At 39.1% G+C, this 13819-nt stretch overlaps 1 protein-coding gene across 1 annotated transcript in view; it reads left to right on the top strand.

Annotated features, from left to right (window-relative positions):
* LOC135078556 (MOXD1 homolog 1-like) overlaps positions 1 to 13326 on the top strand; it is a 56478-nt gene extending 43152 nt beyond the window's left edge. Inside the window, exons 3-13 of the mRNA XM_063973091.1 lie at positions 1299 to 1448; positions 2464 to 2619; positions 4593 to 4905; positions 5449 to 5550; positions 7377 to 8590; positions 8986 to 9102; positions 9574 to 9720; positions 10132 to 10286; positions 10740 to 10840; positions 11410 to 11576; positions 12278 to 13326. Of these exons, the coding sequence (XP_063829161.1) occupies positions 1299 to 1448; positions 2464 to 2619; positions 4593 to 4905; positions 5449 to 5550; positions 7377 to 8590; positions 8986 to 9102; positions 9574 to 9720; positions 10132 to 10286; positions 10740 to 10840; positions 11410 to 11576; positions 12278 to 12460 (2805 nt within the window). The 3' untranslated portion in view covers positions 12461 to 13326. The remainder of the gene's footprint in view (positions 1 to 1298; positions 1449 to 2463; positions 2620 to 4592; positions 4906 to 5448; positions 5551 to 7376; positions 8591 to 8985; positions 9103 to 9573; positions 9721 to 10131; positions 10287 to 10739; positions 10841 to 11409; positions 11577 to 12277) is intronic.
* The last annotated feature ends 493 nt before the right edge of the window (positions 13327 to 13819 follow it).

Raw genomic sequence — 13819 nt, 5'->3', positions numbered from 1 at the left:
GAAACAGACGTTCGAGATTAGTGGTGCAAATTGGGGTCGGGTGTCCCTTTATAAGGGCCCTGTTTTTATAGATGACCGCGGCCGATTACTGAGTTACCAGATACGACCCGGGGCGACCTCGGATCAGATGTTCTGGAGATTTGACCCAAAAAGAAAGGTTCTTACCTTGTTTTTTCGTAAGCACCAAACTTCGACATCCTTAATTATAATTTGCTCCAATGAATTTGAGATTAAAGGGAGATTTTAGCTTTTACAGACGAGAATAGTTAAAAATTTCACCAATCAATCTTATACAAGCTTTTGTCAGTTCCTCCTAACATGTGTCCCGTAGTCCTTTTGTACATTTAACAATATCCTGTTCGTCCTTGCCTGGATATTGACGACTAACCAGCAACAAAGGGCAGAGATAAATTCTTGCCATCTGACATTTGGTGTACGTAACCCCCTATCATACAGGCCAGGTGCCGTGGCACGTGCGGGCGACATCTGTCGGCAAAAAATAATATTATTATTTATCTTTATTGCACACCTCTTGCAAGACATCTGCTATTCTATTTTAACGCGATCATCTGTCGACTCGATGCCGTATTTCGACTTACTCCAGAATAGCACCCTAATGTGATGAAATAAGGTCAGCATTCGTTCGCATTAGTCTTTCTTCGGAAATAAAAAGGTATTTTACTTTTTTCGGGGGTTGATCGCGTCTATTGAAAGGTTAAGTTCCGTGTGTTTTCCGATCTATTGCGGCTGTATATCCTGAGGTTTAGAGGTATCTTTTGTTTATCTCCTACATTGTATCGGTAAATCTTTTCTGGAGGTAAGAATTTATCTTTTGTCGGGTATTGTTAAGACGGGCACGGGGATATGGACACGATGATATCGTTTCTTTTCTGTGGCAATTGCAATTGGTAAGGTTTGGAATTTTTCAGTTCAGGCGATTGTTAATGGTTTTGTTAATTACAAATTAATTACCTATCTTTTAATTTATTTAAACAGGAAGAATAAAATTTAAATTTTCAACTATTTACATTCTTTAACAAATATTCTACTTTAGGCACTTGATTTTGAAAGTAGACGCAACCTCCGGTTTTGATATGCGAAATCAAAATAGCTGCGCGATGGTGTGTGACGAAAAACAACTGACGACCGTGAATGATCGAATGCCTTTTTAGTTTTTTATACAATATTTTAACGACCGCGAGGTGCGCCTGGCACAAAAACAAAAGACTGTGCTGCGGCGGCAACAAGAAATAGTGGTGGTAATTTTTTCGATGACGTTAAAAATTGATTTTTTTCAGGACTGTCACGGACCGGAGTTCGATGACCTGGCGGTTGCTGACGACGTGCAAAATTACGAGCTGATATCGGGGTACCAGAATGACACGCACACCACCGTCGAATTTAGGAGGCAGCTGGATACGTGTGATAAGCAAGACTTCGTTATTGGCGTAAGTGATTTTTTACTGAACTGGTTTTTTCCTCGTCCTTCTATCTAAGTCGGTTATTATTATAATCTTTATTGTGGTCATTTTAAAATTATGTTTATTATTTAGAGATTCTCAGTGCATTACTTCCATTTCACCCAGTGGACATGAGAAAAGAGTCATGTTTTATCCAGCATTTTTATGAGAGAAAAAAAAGATTGAGCAATGTTTCATTTTTCCTTTATTTTTTTATAGGTATTACCTAGGTAATTGCTGTCATATTTTTTTCGTAGTTGGCTTTGCACGTGCATTGCCATTTTCAAGTGAAAAATAGGGTTATTCCCAATGATATTATATAAAAACAAAAGCAGATATGTTATAAGCGCTCGCGCTGTGAATACTCAAATACGTCCCAATTGGGACGTCTTGTGTTTAGTCTTCGTGTGGCCTGCGTCGTGCGTAATCGCGTGCGTACCACACCGTAAGTTCCTGTTTTCTTACCAAAATAAATAAAAAATGCCATCGTGTGTTTCGAAAGTGTACCAATTATGAGTCTAAAGTAAACAAAATACAAGGGATCTCTTACCACATGTGATTATGCAAAATTATTTAGTATTTATATTTTCAATTATTTATGCAAACAATCAAGACGCCATGCGCCATGTTCAAGTTGAAAGAGAAAGCGATCTTGTTTTGACGTTAGAGCGATAAGGATGCGTGCGCTGCGGACATAGATTAGTTAGTGCAGAATCGTTAAAACTATAGCTATCTCTTTCATTTGCGTGCTATTTCGTATCTTTTGTTTCACTTATCAGTTACATTTGTCAATGTGTGCAATTTGGAATAGCTCGGCACGGATTAAAATCGTAATTTCTATGAACGTAACATATCTATAGTTCTATAATATCATTGGTTATTCCGTATTCGACCCATGACATCTCGACCCATTTCTTCACTCATCCTAAATTAGTATTCCTAGCTCAACCTAAATTAGTATCATTATTTAAACAATATTTTTTACTTCTCACGTATTTTACAGGAAGACACAGTGCAAGTGCTCTGGGCGCTAGGTCCCGAGGGTTCGGATGGGGAGCTCCCCAAACATGTGAAGAGTGGATCCAGGCCATTGCGTCTGCTGCAGCCAGTGGCCAAACCTCAAGTACCTCTTATGAACTGGGATGTCAGGCTGAACAATGTAAGTTTCTTAACATGATAGTAGCACAAATTATTAGTAGAAGAGTTGGGGTATCGTATTTGCGTTCACCTTTTGGCATCACTCTCTTAGCCACTGATGAGTGACTGGACCTTACTCTACAGTGGCTCCAACTGGTAAGGGCAAATATGGTAGCTCAGATTACCTCTAAGTATTATTAGGACTTAAAACTCTGTTAGCAGGATTTTCTGTGTCGAATACATTGAACATAACAAGATTACTATTACGTATTAGGCAAGAATAGGACGTCCACCCACAAGGTGGACCGACGACATCATAAAGGTAGCAGGAAGGCGCTGGACGCAGGCCGCTACTAACCGGGCAACATGGAAAGCATTGGAGGAGGCCTATGTTCAGCAGTGGACGTCTTATGGCGGCTGAGACGATGATGATGATGAGGCAAGGATTAAAGTTCTGTATCCATCGGAATTACTAGTTATTTTCCAACGATAGAGATTGAGTGCTTTTTGAGCTTTCGATTTGAATTGTCAAGTTTTTTGTTCAGTGAGTTTCAAATGGACTACGTACCTACAATTTAAAGATGTAATAGTGTGAATTACAATTTTGCGATTACCAGCAGCAGTATCATCGTGTTACTTATCCAAATGCGCTGCATTATGCCAAGTTAGATAAGCGTAAATAAGCCAGCTTTCAACAAATCATTGTTTGCGTGTGTTTTCCACTTCCTAGCCAGTGCTTTCCAATCTGCACCAAATATTTATTGAACTTAGGTACAGACATACAGATGACGGCACATCAAGCTCTATACTATAGTGGCCTCTTATGCCCTTAAAATAGAAGCGATTTTGCAACAAACATGTGTAGTCTGATGTTCTGTCATTGTACCTACCATTCGAAATTATTTTATGTGCCAAAAACAATTTATATTCTAATCTATTCTACGGGTTTCATACCCTCTAAATGAGAAACTTGCTTAGTTTTATATCATTCAGGAGACGAGAAATCTAGCCATATCTCCACGTTAAAACCTGGTTGAAACTTACAGTCGCAAACAGAAACAAATACATTGTTGTCTTCGTTTAGATATAACCCTTTATCAGTCTGTATAAAACAAATAGTTTTCATGAATAACTTTTGAACTTTTGTGTCATCCATATACAATTCTAAATACGGTGGCAAGGCAACAATACAACTATCATCGGGAGGGTTAAAAACAAAAATGACAAACAAAGTGTGTTTCTCTCTCGTTATGTGCAATAAAGGTTTGAAACCACTGACCTAGCTAATCCAAATTACCCCGCTCCCGTTTGCGAGCTATATGCATAAATTACAATTAGTTGAGTGCACCTTGTTACATCCAGGTGCACCAATATTGTCGCACCGTGCCTGGAACTTGCGACATGTTTTCTCACTTAGCTGTAACATTAATTTGATTATAATTAGGTTTTACTATGGCAATCTGAAATGGAACATTGGACTTTTCAAGCATTTTTATGCGGGGCCATTGATAAACCAATCTTTAAACTTTCGCTAACTTTAAACTAAACAAAGGAAATATCAAAATCGATAGCTAGGGTGGTACCGAGTAAAAAGTTACGTATTAGTTATATTATCTGTGGCATTAGCTTACAAACATGAAGAATAAATTATTGGGACACGTCTTCGTGGATGCAAGACGTGTCCCACCAATGTTTGGTCGAGGGAAGCACGGGGTGCGGGGAGTTTGATCCGAGCAATCCGAGCGTCATTATTGTAGTGTGCGTGTGCACTCATGGATAATTTAGCGTTTACCGATAACACTCAAACATTAGCGGAAGAATAGTGGGGCGCGTCTTCGTGGATGAAACGATCTATATCGTGCCTATGAATGTGGATCGTTGGAGTACGTTACTTTAAGAGTTTTATGATTTCCTAACTCTCGGCCTCTTTCCTAACAATAGTAAAGCCATTTAAATTAACAACAATTAATTAGTGTAACTTTTCTTTATTTCCAGCTGACGATACCCCACGTAATGGCCACTTTATTCTGGTGCAAGATCTTCAAAGCTCCTGACTTACCTAAAAAGCATCACATCGTCGGCTACCAACCAATCATAGACAGCAGACCGATCAGAGACAAACAGCCGGTCATAGAGAAGGATAGTCTGTCGCCTGTACACCATATGGTGCTATATGAGTGCGCGGAGGACCCTGATAAGCAGCTATGGAACGACTGGGCGGAAAGCGATGGGTTCTTTGGGCCGAATAGACCCAGTCAGTGGGCGACCTGCGTGACGCCTATAGCGGCTTGGGCTATTGGATCTAAAGGTGAGTTTGCGAACTATAAAGCAGCTTAAAGCTGTACAATATGGATAGTAGTAGTTTAACAGTTATTGTGGAAATGGTAGTGCGAGTAGACACACCGTTTTCCCTTGTGTTCCCTTTCAACAATCATGGGACTTAATAAATCAATTATAAAGTTTTATTGATATTGCGTGGCATAATTAACACTTATAAAAATTAACTGTTTATAATGCTTCTAGGAAGTGTGTAACTACTGTTCAATGATCTTTTACGCATCATCTTTAGAGGAGAGCTACTCATTTTCAGCTATGGACGTCTTTTGACTAAAATGATGATGATGAAATGATAGATCCTCATTGATAGATAGCTATAACTGTTGTATTCACAATCACACAAATATTGTTTTGTGAATTATTGAGCTCACACTTGTAGTAAATGTATACCTCATTAACTGCTTACCGGAATATAAACCCACATTACCGAAATCAACTACCAAGCTGTCTATTATCACCGCAGCAAATTCCTCGCATTCCAGTGTAATAATTCCAAACAATACCGCGATTCCAGGGGAGTATTTACCGGAGAACGTCGGCATACCGGTTGGAGAGAGGAGCGGGGTGTCTTACTATATGCTGGAGGTACACTACGACAACCAGGCGTTACATGAAGGTTAGTAAAAGAAAGAAAGAAAGAAAACATTTATTTTGGTTCCAAACTTCCAACTTATAAAAATAAATAACACACACAGTTTGATTGTACAAGGTAGTTAGAACCAAAAATGGCCACCACTCATGTGTCATGCTCTGAAGTAGTAAAACCCAGCCACTGAGATGTTATTTTTTTAAGGGCCGATTTTTCAATCGTCAGTTATCTTTTAACTGAAGAATAAACTTGTCATTTTGACATATTTCCCATACTGAAACTGTCATTGTGCCAAACTTATTCTTCAGTTAAAAGTAATCTGACGATTGAAAAATCAGCCCTAAGAATATTAGCAAAATACTAATAATCCCGTTAACCCCTCGTGGTAAGCTAAATATGCTTGTGTTACGAGTGGGCTCACCACAATAGTCGAGCGGCGGGGATCGAACCCGCGTTCCTCGGATCACGAGTCGGCCAGTCCGACACCTTCACCGTTCGGCTATCGTCGCTTCAAAATAGCTTATGGCCAGAATTTAAAGAGTTACTGAATCAATTTGACTAAAAATCCATATTTAATGTATGACAATTAGAGAGTGAAAAGTCCCGAAATTCGTCGATATTTCGAGTGGTGCTCAGCTAGTACAAGTTATTCGAAGTTGCAAGTTTGGATTTACACTACCCCAACTAGTCAAAAACCCTTAACTACATCATGCCTTGCGATTTACGATAGTTAAGTTAGTGTTGATTCCTACTAAGCTGTATCTGGGAGAAAACAGTAAAATGTTATAGTTTGTAAAAAACAAAATGGCAACCATAATATGGCTGTCTTGCTAAGTGGACACGAATTGTACCAACTGCTACATCCACGAATAAAAATGCCATAAACTTTTAGACCGTCGTAAACAGTAAACATGGTTTATACGATCTACAGTTTATTTGTTCGACTAATCCTCTTTTGGCGCATCCAGATACAATGTTTCCGATTTAATAGTACTACCAATGATTTTTGTTTTTATATAATATCATTGAGTACTACTTTATTTGCCACCGAAGCATAGACTAACTTTACTGTCAAGTCAAAGTAGTATGATAAAAAATATTCTATGCCGTGGAGGGAAGGGCCTTCTTGTATGACACTCAATACACACATGTCTGTTTTCTTGGATCTATGCACCCCTTTCACACAAACCAAGGACAGCATAATATTTTCAAAATTATATTTTCCTCATCGTACCTATTCCAATATTTTAACTGTATTTTATTAACGTTTGTTCCCGTTGAGTCACACCATTTTGTGTAACAGTGTTACCCATTGGTAAAAAAATTGATGTATTTTTCCAAGACCAAGATTAACATAGTTATACATAAACGATGAACAATAAAATATCCATAATGGACCAATTAAAAATTCCCACATGTAGAAATTAATTTGGTGGTGTACATACATACACCTCTATGTTGTATCACAGTAATTTATTGAGCAATCATAACATAACACGCAGGTGTCATGTGTTGTTCAATGCGAATTTCAATAGCATATTAATATTTTTATGTTCCACTTTATTTAGAGCATTGGTTCCCAAACTTATTTGAGACGCGCCCTCTTTCGACCATACAAAAAATTCCGCGCGCCCCCTCCTTCAGTCAAGATTATTTATTGGTCGTATCGAGCATTCTGGAATGCATTCTCTCAACGGTTGCAGGATTTTTAAACTAAAGTACACAGATGGCCCGCGCCCCCCTTTGAAGGTTATTGCGCCTCCACTTTCTGAACCAATGATTTAGTTAGGGTATCTTTAATTGAACATTTTCTTGTTTAGTGCTATTTATTAACAAGTAACCTTTCCCTCCAGTGCTCGACAGCTCAGGCATCCGAGTGTACTACACACCGGTGATACGCGAGCACGATGCGGCGCTGCTAGGCGCCGGTATAGGGGTGTCGGCGCTGCACGTCATCCCGCCCAAGCAGCGCCAGTACCGCACCGTCGGCATCTGCAGCCCGGAGTGCACTGAGAGCGTGAGTACACAAACACACATTATGTATTATGTAGTATATGACGCGGCGCTGCTAGGCGCCGGTATAGGGGTGTCGGCGCTGCACGTCATCCCGCCCAAGCAGCGCCAGTACCGCACCGTCGGCATCTGCAGCCCGGAGTGCACTGAGAGCGTGAGTACACAAACACACATTATGTATTATGTAGTATATGACGCGGCGCTGCTAGGCGCCGGTATAGGGGTGTCGGCGCTGCACGTCATCCCGCCCAAGCAGCGCCAGTACCGCACCGTCGGCATCTGCAGCCCGGAGTGCACTGAGAGCGTGAGTACACAAACACACATTATGTATTATGTAGTATATGACGCGGCGCTGCTAGGCGCCGGTATAGGGGTGTCGGCGCTGCACGTCATCCCGCCCAAGCAGCGCCAGTACCGCACCGTCGGCATCTGCAGCCCGGAGTGCACTGAGAGCGTGAGTACACAAACACACATTATGTATTATGTAGTATATGACGCGGCGCTGCTAGGCGCCGGTATAGGGGTGTCGGCGCTGCACGTCATCCCGCCCAAGCAGCGCCAGTACCGCACCGTCGGCATCTGCAGCCCGGAGTGCACTGAGAGCGTGAGTACACAAACACACATTATGTATTATGTAGTATATGACGCGGCGCTGCTAGGCGCCGGTATAGGGGTGTCGGCGCTGCACGTCATCCCGCCCAAGCAGCGCCAGTACCGCACCGTCGGCATCTGCAGCCCGGAGTGCACTGAGAGCGTGAGTACACAAACACACATTATGTATTATGTAGTATATGACGCGGCGCTGCTAGGCGCCGGTATAGGGGTGTCGGCGCTGCACGTCATCCCGCCCAAGCAGCGCCAGTACCGCACCGTCGGCATCTGCAGCCCGGAGTGCACTGAGAGCGTGAGTACACAAACACACATTATGTATTATGTAGTATATGACGCGGCGCTGCTAGGCGCCGGTATAGGGGTGTCGGCGCTGCACGTCATCCCGCCCAAGCAGCGCCAGTACCGCACCGTCGGCATCTGCAGCCCGGAGTGCACTGAGAGCGTGAGTAACAAACATAGATTATGTAGTACATATTAGATTGTGTACTACGGGACTATTCACTCACACTATTCTCTCTACAGCTTTACCGCCAGTAAAAATCCAACCAGTGAAGGTTAAATTTGTCCTAATACACACATCTCTATTTTACGAACATGGTTGGTTTCGTTCGATCTAAGCAACACGCGGGTAGTAAGTTGTAACAAACAACAGCTGATGCCAAAACCCTAGTGACGCTATAAGTAAGTACATCTGAGAAACAAAGATGGTTGGTGGCCTCAAATCATCACCTGGGTTGGAATATACGTCCACTGCTTAAAGGATTTCATTAATGTGCTCTTCAAATGGTATGGTATCAAACGCCTACATCACCTATAATCTCGTTATGATTGTTACAGACAATGCCAAAAGAAGGAATAAACATCGTGTCAGTGTTACTCCACGCTCACGGAACAGGGAGGAAAATTGCGTTAAAGCACATCAGAGGAACACAGGAACTACCAGTTATATCAGAGGTATTTTAATTCAGAATAATATTAATTTTGGTTACAGTATATTATTCTGAATAGTTATTCAGAACCGCTAGGCGTTAGGCGCTAGGAATATTCAGAGGCGCTAGTTAGCGCCATCTAGAATAAAAATTTAAAATCACATAACCGTGCGCGACGACTACGCGCTTATTTAAAAGCATGCTATCAAGACAATGTAACAGTTATCAATAGTACTACTAGATGGCGCTAAGATTATATTCCTTTTTATATCTTCCAATAGATGGCGCTTACTTTACATTTTTGGAGACTGATTTTCATTTTGTTTAGTTTCCTATTCCTTTTTGTGTCTTCCAATAGATGGCGCTTACTTAAATTTTTGGAGACTGATTTTCATTTTGTTTACGTTTCCTATTCCTTTTTGTGTCTTCCAATAGATGGCGCCTACTTCACATTTATTTTTGTAGACTGATTTTAATTTTGTATATTGTTTTCTAGGAAAACTCCTACGATGCTCGCTACCAACAATCTCGCGTGGTGCCTGGTGGAAGGAAGTTCAAGAAAGGTGACACACTGATCACGGAATGTACTTACGACAGCACATCAAGAGACAAGCCTATTTTGGGCGGTTATTCTGCATCACAGGTAATTAGTTGTTTTTTTAATATTAATAAATCAGTATAGATTATGATGTTCCAACAAAGTAGAATAGGACCGCTAGGAATAAAAGGTCTTGCCTAATCATATGACCAACGCATGGAGTGTAGGCTAAATCCGCCATCTTCTACAAAATTATAGAGGGTTGTTCTTTTGTAGTGGAGACTAAATGACCCGATGATGTTAAAACTTTTCTATAATCCCTTCTTTTGTGTGCTGGCTCTTAAAATTGAATTGAATTTGAGATTAAAATAGTAACAAGACTATGGAAGGTTTGTGCCTAGCACAATGTAGAGTGCATTAAAGTATAAAATTAATTCTAACTGCCGAGTCTTGACTTTGTAACATACTGTTTTTATAAGGCCTTGAATATTCTATATCATAAATTATTTGTTTCAGGAAATGTGCCTATCCTTCGTGCTATACTACCCTCGCACGCAGTTGGCAGGTTGCTACTCTATGACGCCGGTCAAGGAATTCTTCGAAACCTTCGGAGTTAAAGAATTCTATGGCCTCAGCATGATGCAGGTCGAAAACATCTTCTTGTCTTCAGGGTGAGTTGATCTTTACCGTTAACATTACTGACTAACGCCCGTATTCACAAACATCACTATGAAGTCTCACAGTGCGCGTGGACGCCCAGGATGACACACGAACCAATCACAGAGCTGTATTCAACGCTGTGCGTTAGATTTACTGCTTTACTTAAGCAAGCATCGTTTGTGAAATTGTGAAAACGGGCGTTAAAGATGGCTAGTGTAACAGGAGGACCACTAATGGCGCCAACTGATGAGCGATGAAGTGGTATAGGTAGAAATTATAGCATTTGATAAAGTCCTGTGACTTGCTTCTCACCGTGCCAGCTTTGTTCACAATAGAGATAGCACTCGTTTTGTGATACACACTATCCTGTAGTTTGTTTTATATGTCTTTTTGTCTTTGATATAAGTATAAAATAAAAACAAACCCAATTGCAGTTTCTTTACATTTGTGTTTTGCAATTTCAGAAACTTGGAAAACCTACCACCACAACTTGAGATTGACATGCAGCAGAGGTACAGCGAAGAAGCAGCAATGCAAGGAGACGACCAAGGAGTTGGGTTAATGAGTAAGTATTGTTAAAAATTATACAGGGTGTTAGGTAAATGGGTATATGAGCCGACACTAGCCCATGTTAACATATGCATATAAATGGTATGGTGAATTCAGAAAATCGATATCATCATTTTAATTATTTTAATTTTCATACAAATCTGATTTTATAAATTTAATTATGTATGAACATAAAAAAAAATGATGATATCAAATTTCTGACTTCACCATACCATTTATATGCATATTTTAACATAGGCTAGTGTTGGCTCATATACCCATTTACCTAACAGCCTGTATAACAAACATTATAAAAGACGTTTGAGACTTTGACAAACGTCAAAAATCTGTCAAACTCCATACAAAAAGCACCGGATAACGTTAAAGTTACGGTCAAAGTTAGGTGGTTTGCCAGCAATCTGAGTGGTACATTCAACAGCATATCAGATTATATCAAAATCTTTCAGTCATCTAGCTTGATGCTCTGCCACTATAAGTTTTGTCTCTATGCTTTGTATAAAATTATGAAGTATTCAGTCCTAATTATTACTAAAATTAATCCTAAATTATTATTATTATTTGCAGAAGAGCTAATAATCCGCGAGCCTTTCGAATTCCGCAACAAGACGTTCATGGCCCATCTGAACGAAATGCCGTGGTCGGAGCGTCTGCTCACGGAACAGATCGAGAAAACTCTGTACAGAGGGAGCCACATGACGTTCTGTAAGAAGAGGGACGACACTTGGGGCGCGGTAAGTTTCTACAGGGTGTTAGGTAAATGGGTATATGAGCCGACACTAGCCCATGTTAACATGGTTATATAAATGGTATGGTGAAGTCAGAAAATTGATATCTTCATTTTATTTATTTTTATTTTCATATAAATCGGATTTTATAAAATTTATTTTGTATGAAAATTAAAAAAAATAAAATGATGATATCAAATTACTGACTTCACCATACCATTTATATGCCCATGTTAACATGGGCTAGTGTCGGCTCATATACCCATTTACCTAACACCCTGTATAAATCATTCGTTTCAACCTAGAGCAGTCCAATGCTGGACAAAGGACTCCCTCAAGACTTTCCACAATGATCCGATTATCCGGTCTCCCAAAATTTTCCGGTTTTGTGGTACCGGTATCTAGCTGCTTTCCAAAAACACTAGAGTAGAACTGACCCCCGTTCGTGAACCTACTATTACCATAATTAAGCATATTTAGCTAAGGAGTTAACGGGACTATTATCTTTTTCCAGTTACTACTAGTTAATCTAACTAGGTACATACATAATTATAACTAAGATGGCGCAGCTGTGTCTTCAAAACTGATAATCTAGTAAAAGAAAAACTGAAGTTATTCGCAAAAGTGCGCGGTTACAGTAGGTTTATTATTGTCACTGAAACTTTATAGAAGTTACCGATTTTTAAATATTTTTTTTTCTGTTACAGCCAATACAGATCCAGAACTATCCAAACTATACTGAGCTAATATCCAACGAAACCTCTGAAAAGTCGTGCCATTACAAAAGCGTCAGACTACCCTCCGTCACCAAGTCAAGCGCCGCTAGCGCCACCTACGACAAGCTAACCGCCATTTTGACAATCTGCGTCGCCTTCATCGTTGCCCGGTAATAAAAAACAAAACGTTCTTTTTTTAAAAGTACACCAATGAGTTTCTATGTTGTTTTTATTTTTCGTTTTGAATGTTTATGATGAGCTTATCAAGAGAGCAGTCGATGTCCGAATGATATAGTATTATTTTGCCAAATTATGTATCATAATTTGTTCGTGTATTTATAATTAGATTTCGTCTAGTTTTTGATCATTTACAGTTCTTATAATCAACAAAATTTCAAATTATGCCACGTCTAATAAGTTTGCAAAATATTCCGTTCTTATAATTTTAATGTACAAAATATTTTACTGGAAATGATCAAAAGCGTTTTAGCGGGCAGTTATCTGTCAAGTGTTACATTGATTATAGACTTTGAGCCAAAGGTTATAATGTCTATAATTTATCGACAGTTTTTTTTTACAATTAGGTACTTTTGTATGTGAATTTTACGAGAGTGTTTGTGATTTTGTGTACTTATGGGTTTATTGCTCATTTACTTCGGCATGTCTCATAGTACTTTAAGGCTAGTATCAGTACCAAATAATGGTATGTAGGTATCTTTATTGTTTTTTACGAAGAAAATTTCCGTTTCGACTGATATTTAGGATTCCAGTGACCACTATATTGTTGTGAATGAAACGTGTTGTGCTTATACAAAGCCTATGCATGCAATTAGTGTGCCTTTTTAATTAAGGTGTATATCGTTAATATTGTGAGCACGTTGATTTGGAGATGTCACTCAACCCCTATTCCTCTTTTTCATTAAAATTTTTCAGTCTTATAACATTTAATAAAAGCCTTAGTTTGTCTCTTTTCATCTTAGATAGATCAACATTGTCAGAAGGAGACAAAGCATACATTTGCTAAACCAGTGTTTTTTTTTTATTAAAGGAAAGATTACTTATAGAAATAACTTAGTTGACCAGTGAATTTTGGTTAAGACGCTACAATTTTTTTATTTAAATTATTATTTGCTCAGAATTTTGAGTGAAAGATATGTCTCCAAATCAACTACCTACTTTGTAAAATCGCCTTGTCTCATTAGGTAGTGAAGTTCATAGGAACTTGAACAATAAATACAATGCAATAACTAATGTTAAGTAAACAGCTGTTTAGGATATAATAGTTCTTTCATCTTCAAAATCCATGATTCAATCAAAAAAATATTTCATCTTCATAAAACTTACTCAAAAAATTCAGTGTATTCTACTTCCCCTATTTTGCATTCTTTGCATGATTATTGAAAATTTTATAATTATTAATAATCAACCCAGTGATAATGCAAAAAAGATACGAAACTTGTCACGAAATAACTTATTTTACCAATTGATTTTGAAATAAAGTTAAAAATCAATTAAGTATTTTTGACTATTGTG

This window comes from Ostrinia nubilalis, chromosome 15, assembly GCF_963855985.1.
Source record: "Ostrinia nubilalis chromosome 15, ilOstNubi1.1, whole genome shotgun sequence".
In the NCBI taxonomy this organism is placed as follows: domain Eukaryota; kingdom Metazoa; phylum Arthropoda; class Insecta; order Lepidoptera; family Crambidae; genus Ostrinia; species Ostrinia nubilalis.
The sequence above is the reverse complement of the archived record's forward strand: the minus strand, read 5'-3'. Positions and strand labels throughout refer to the sequence as shown.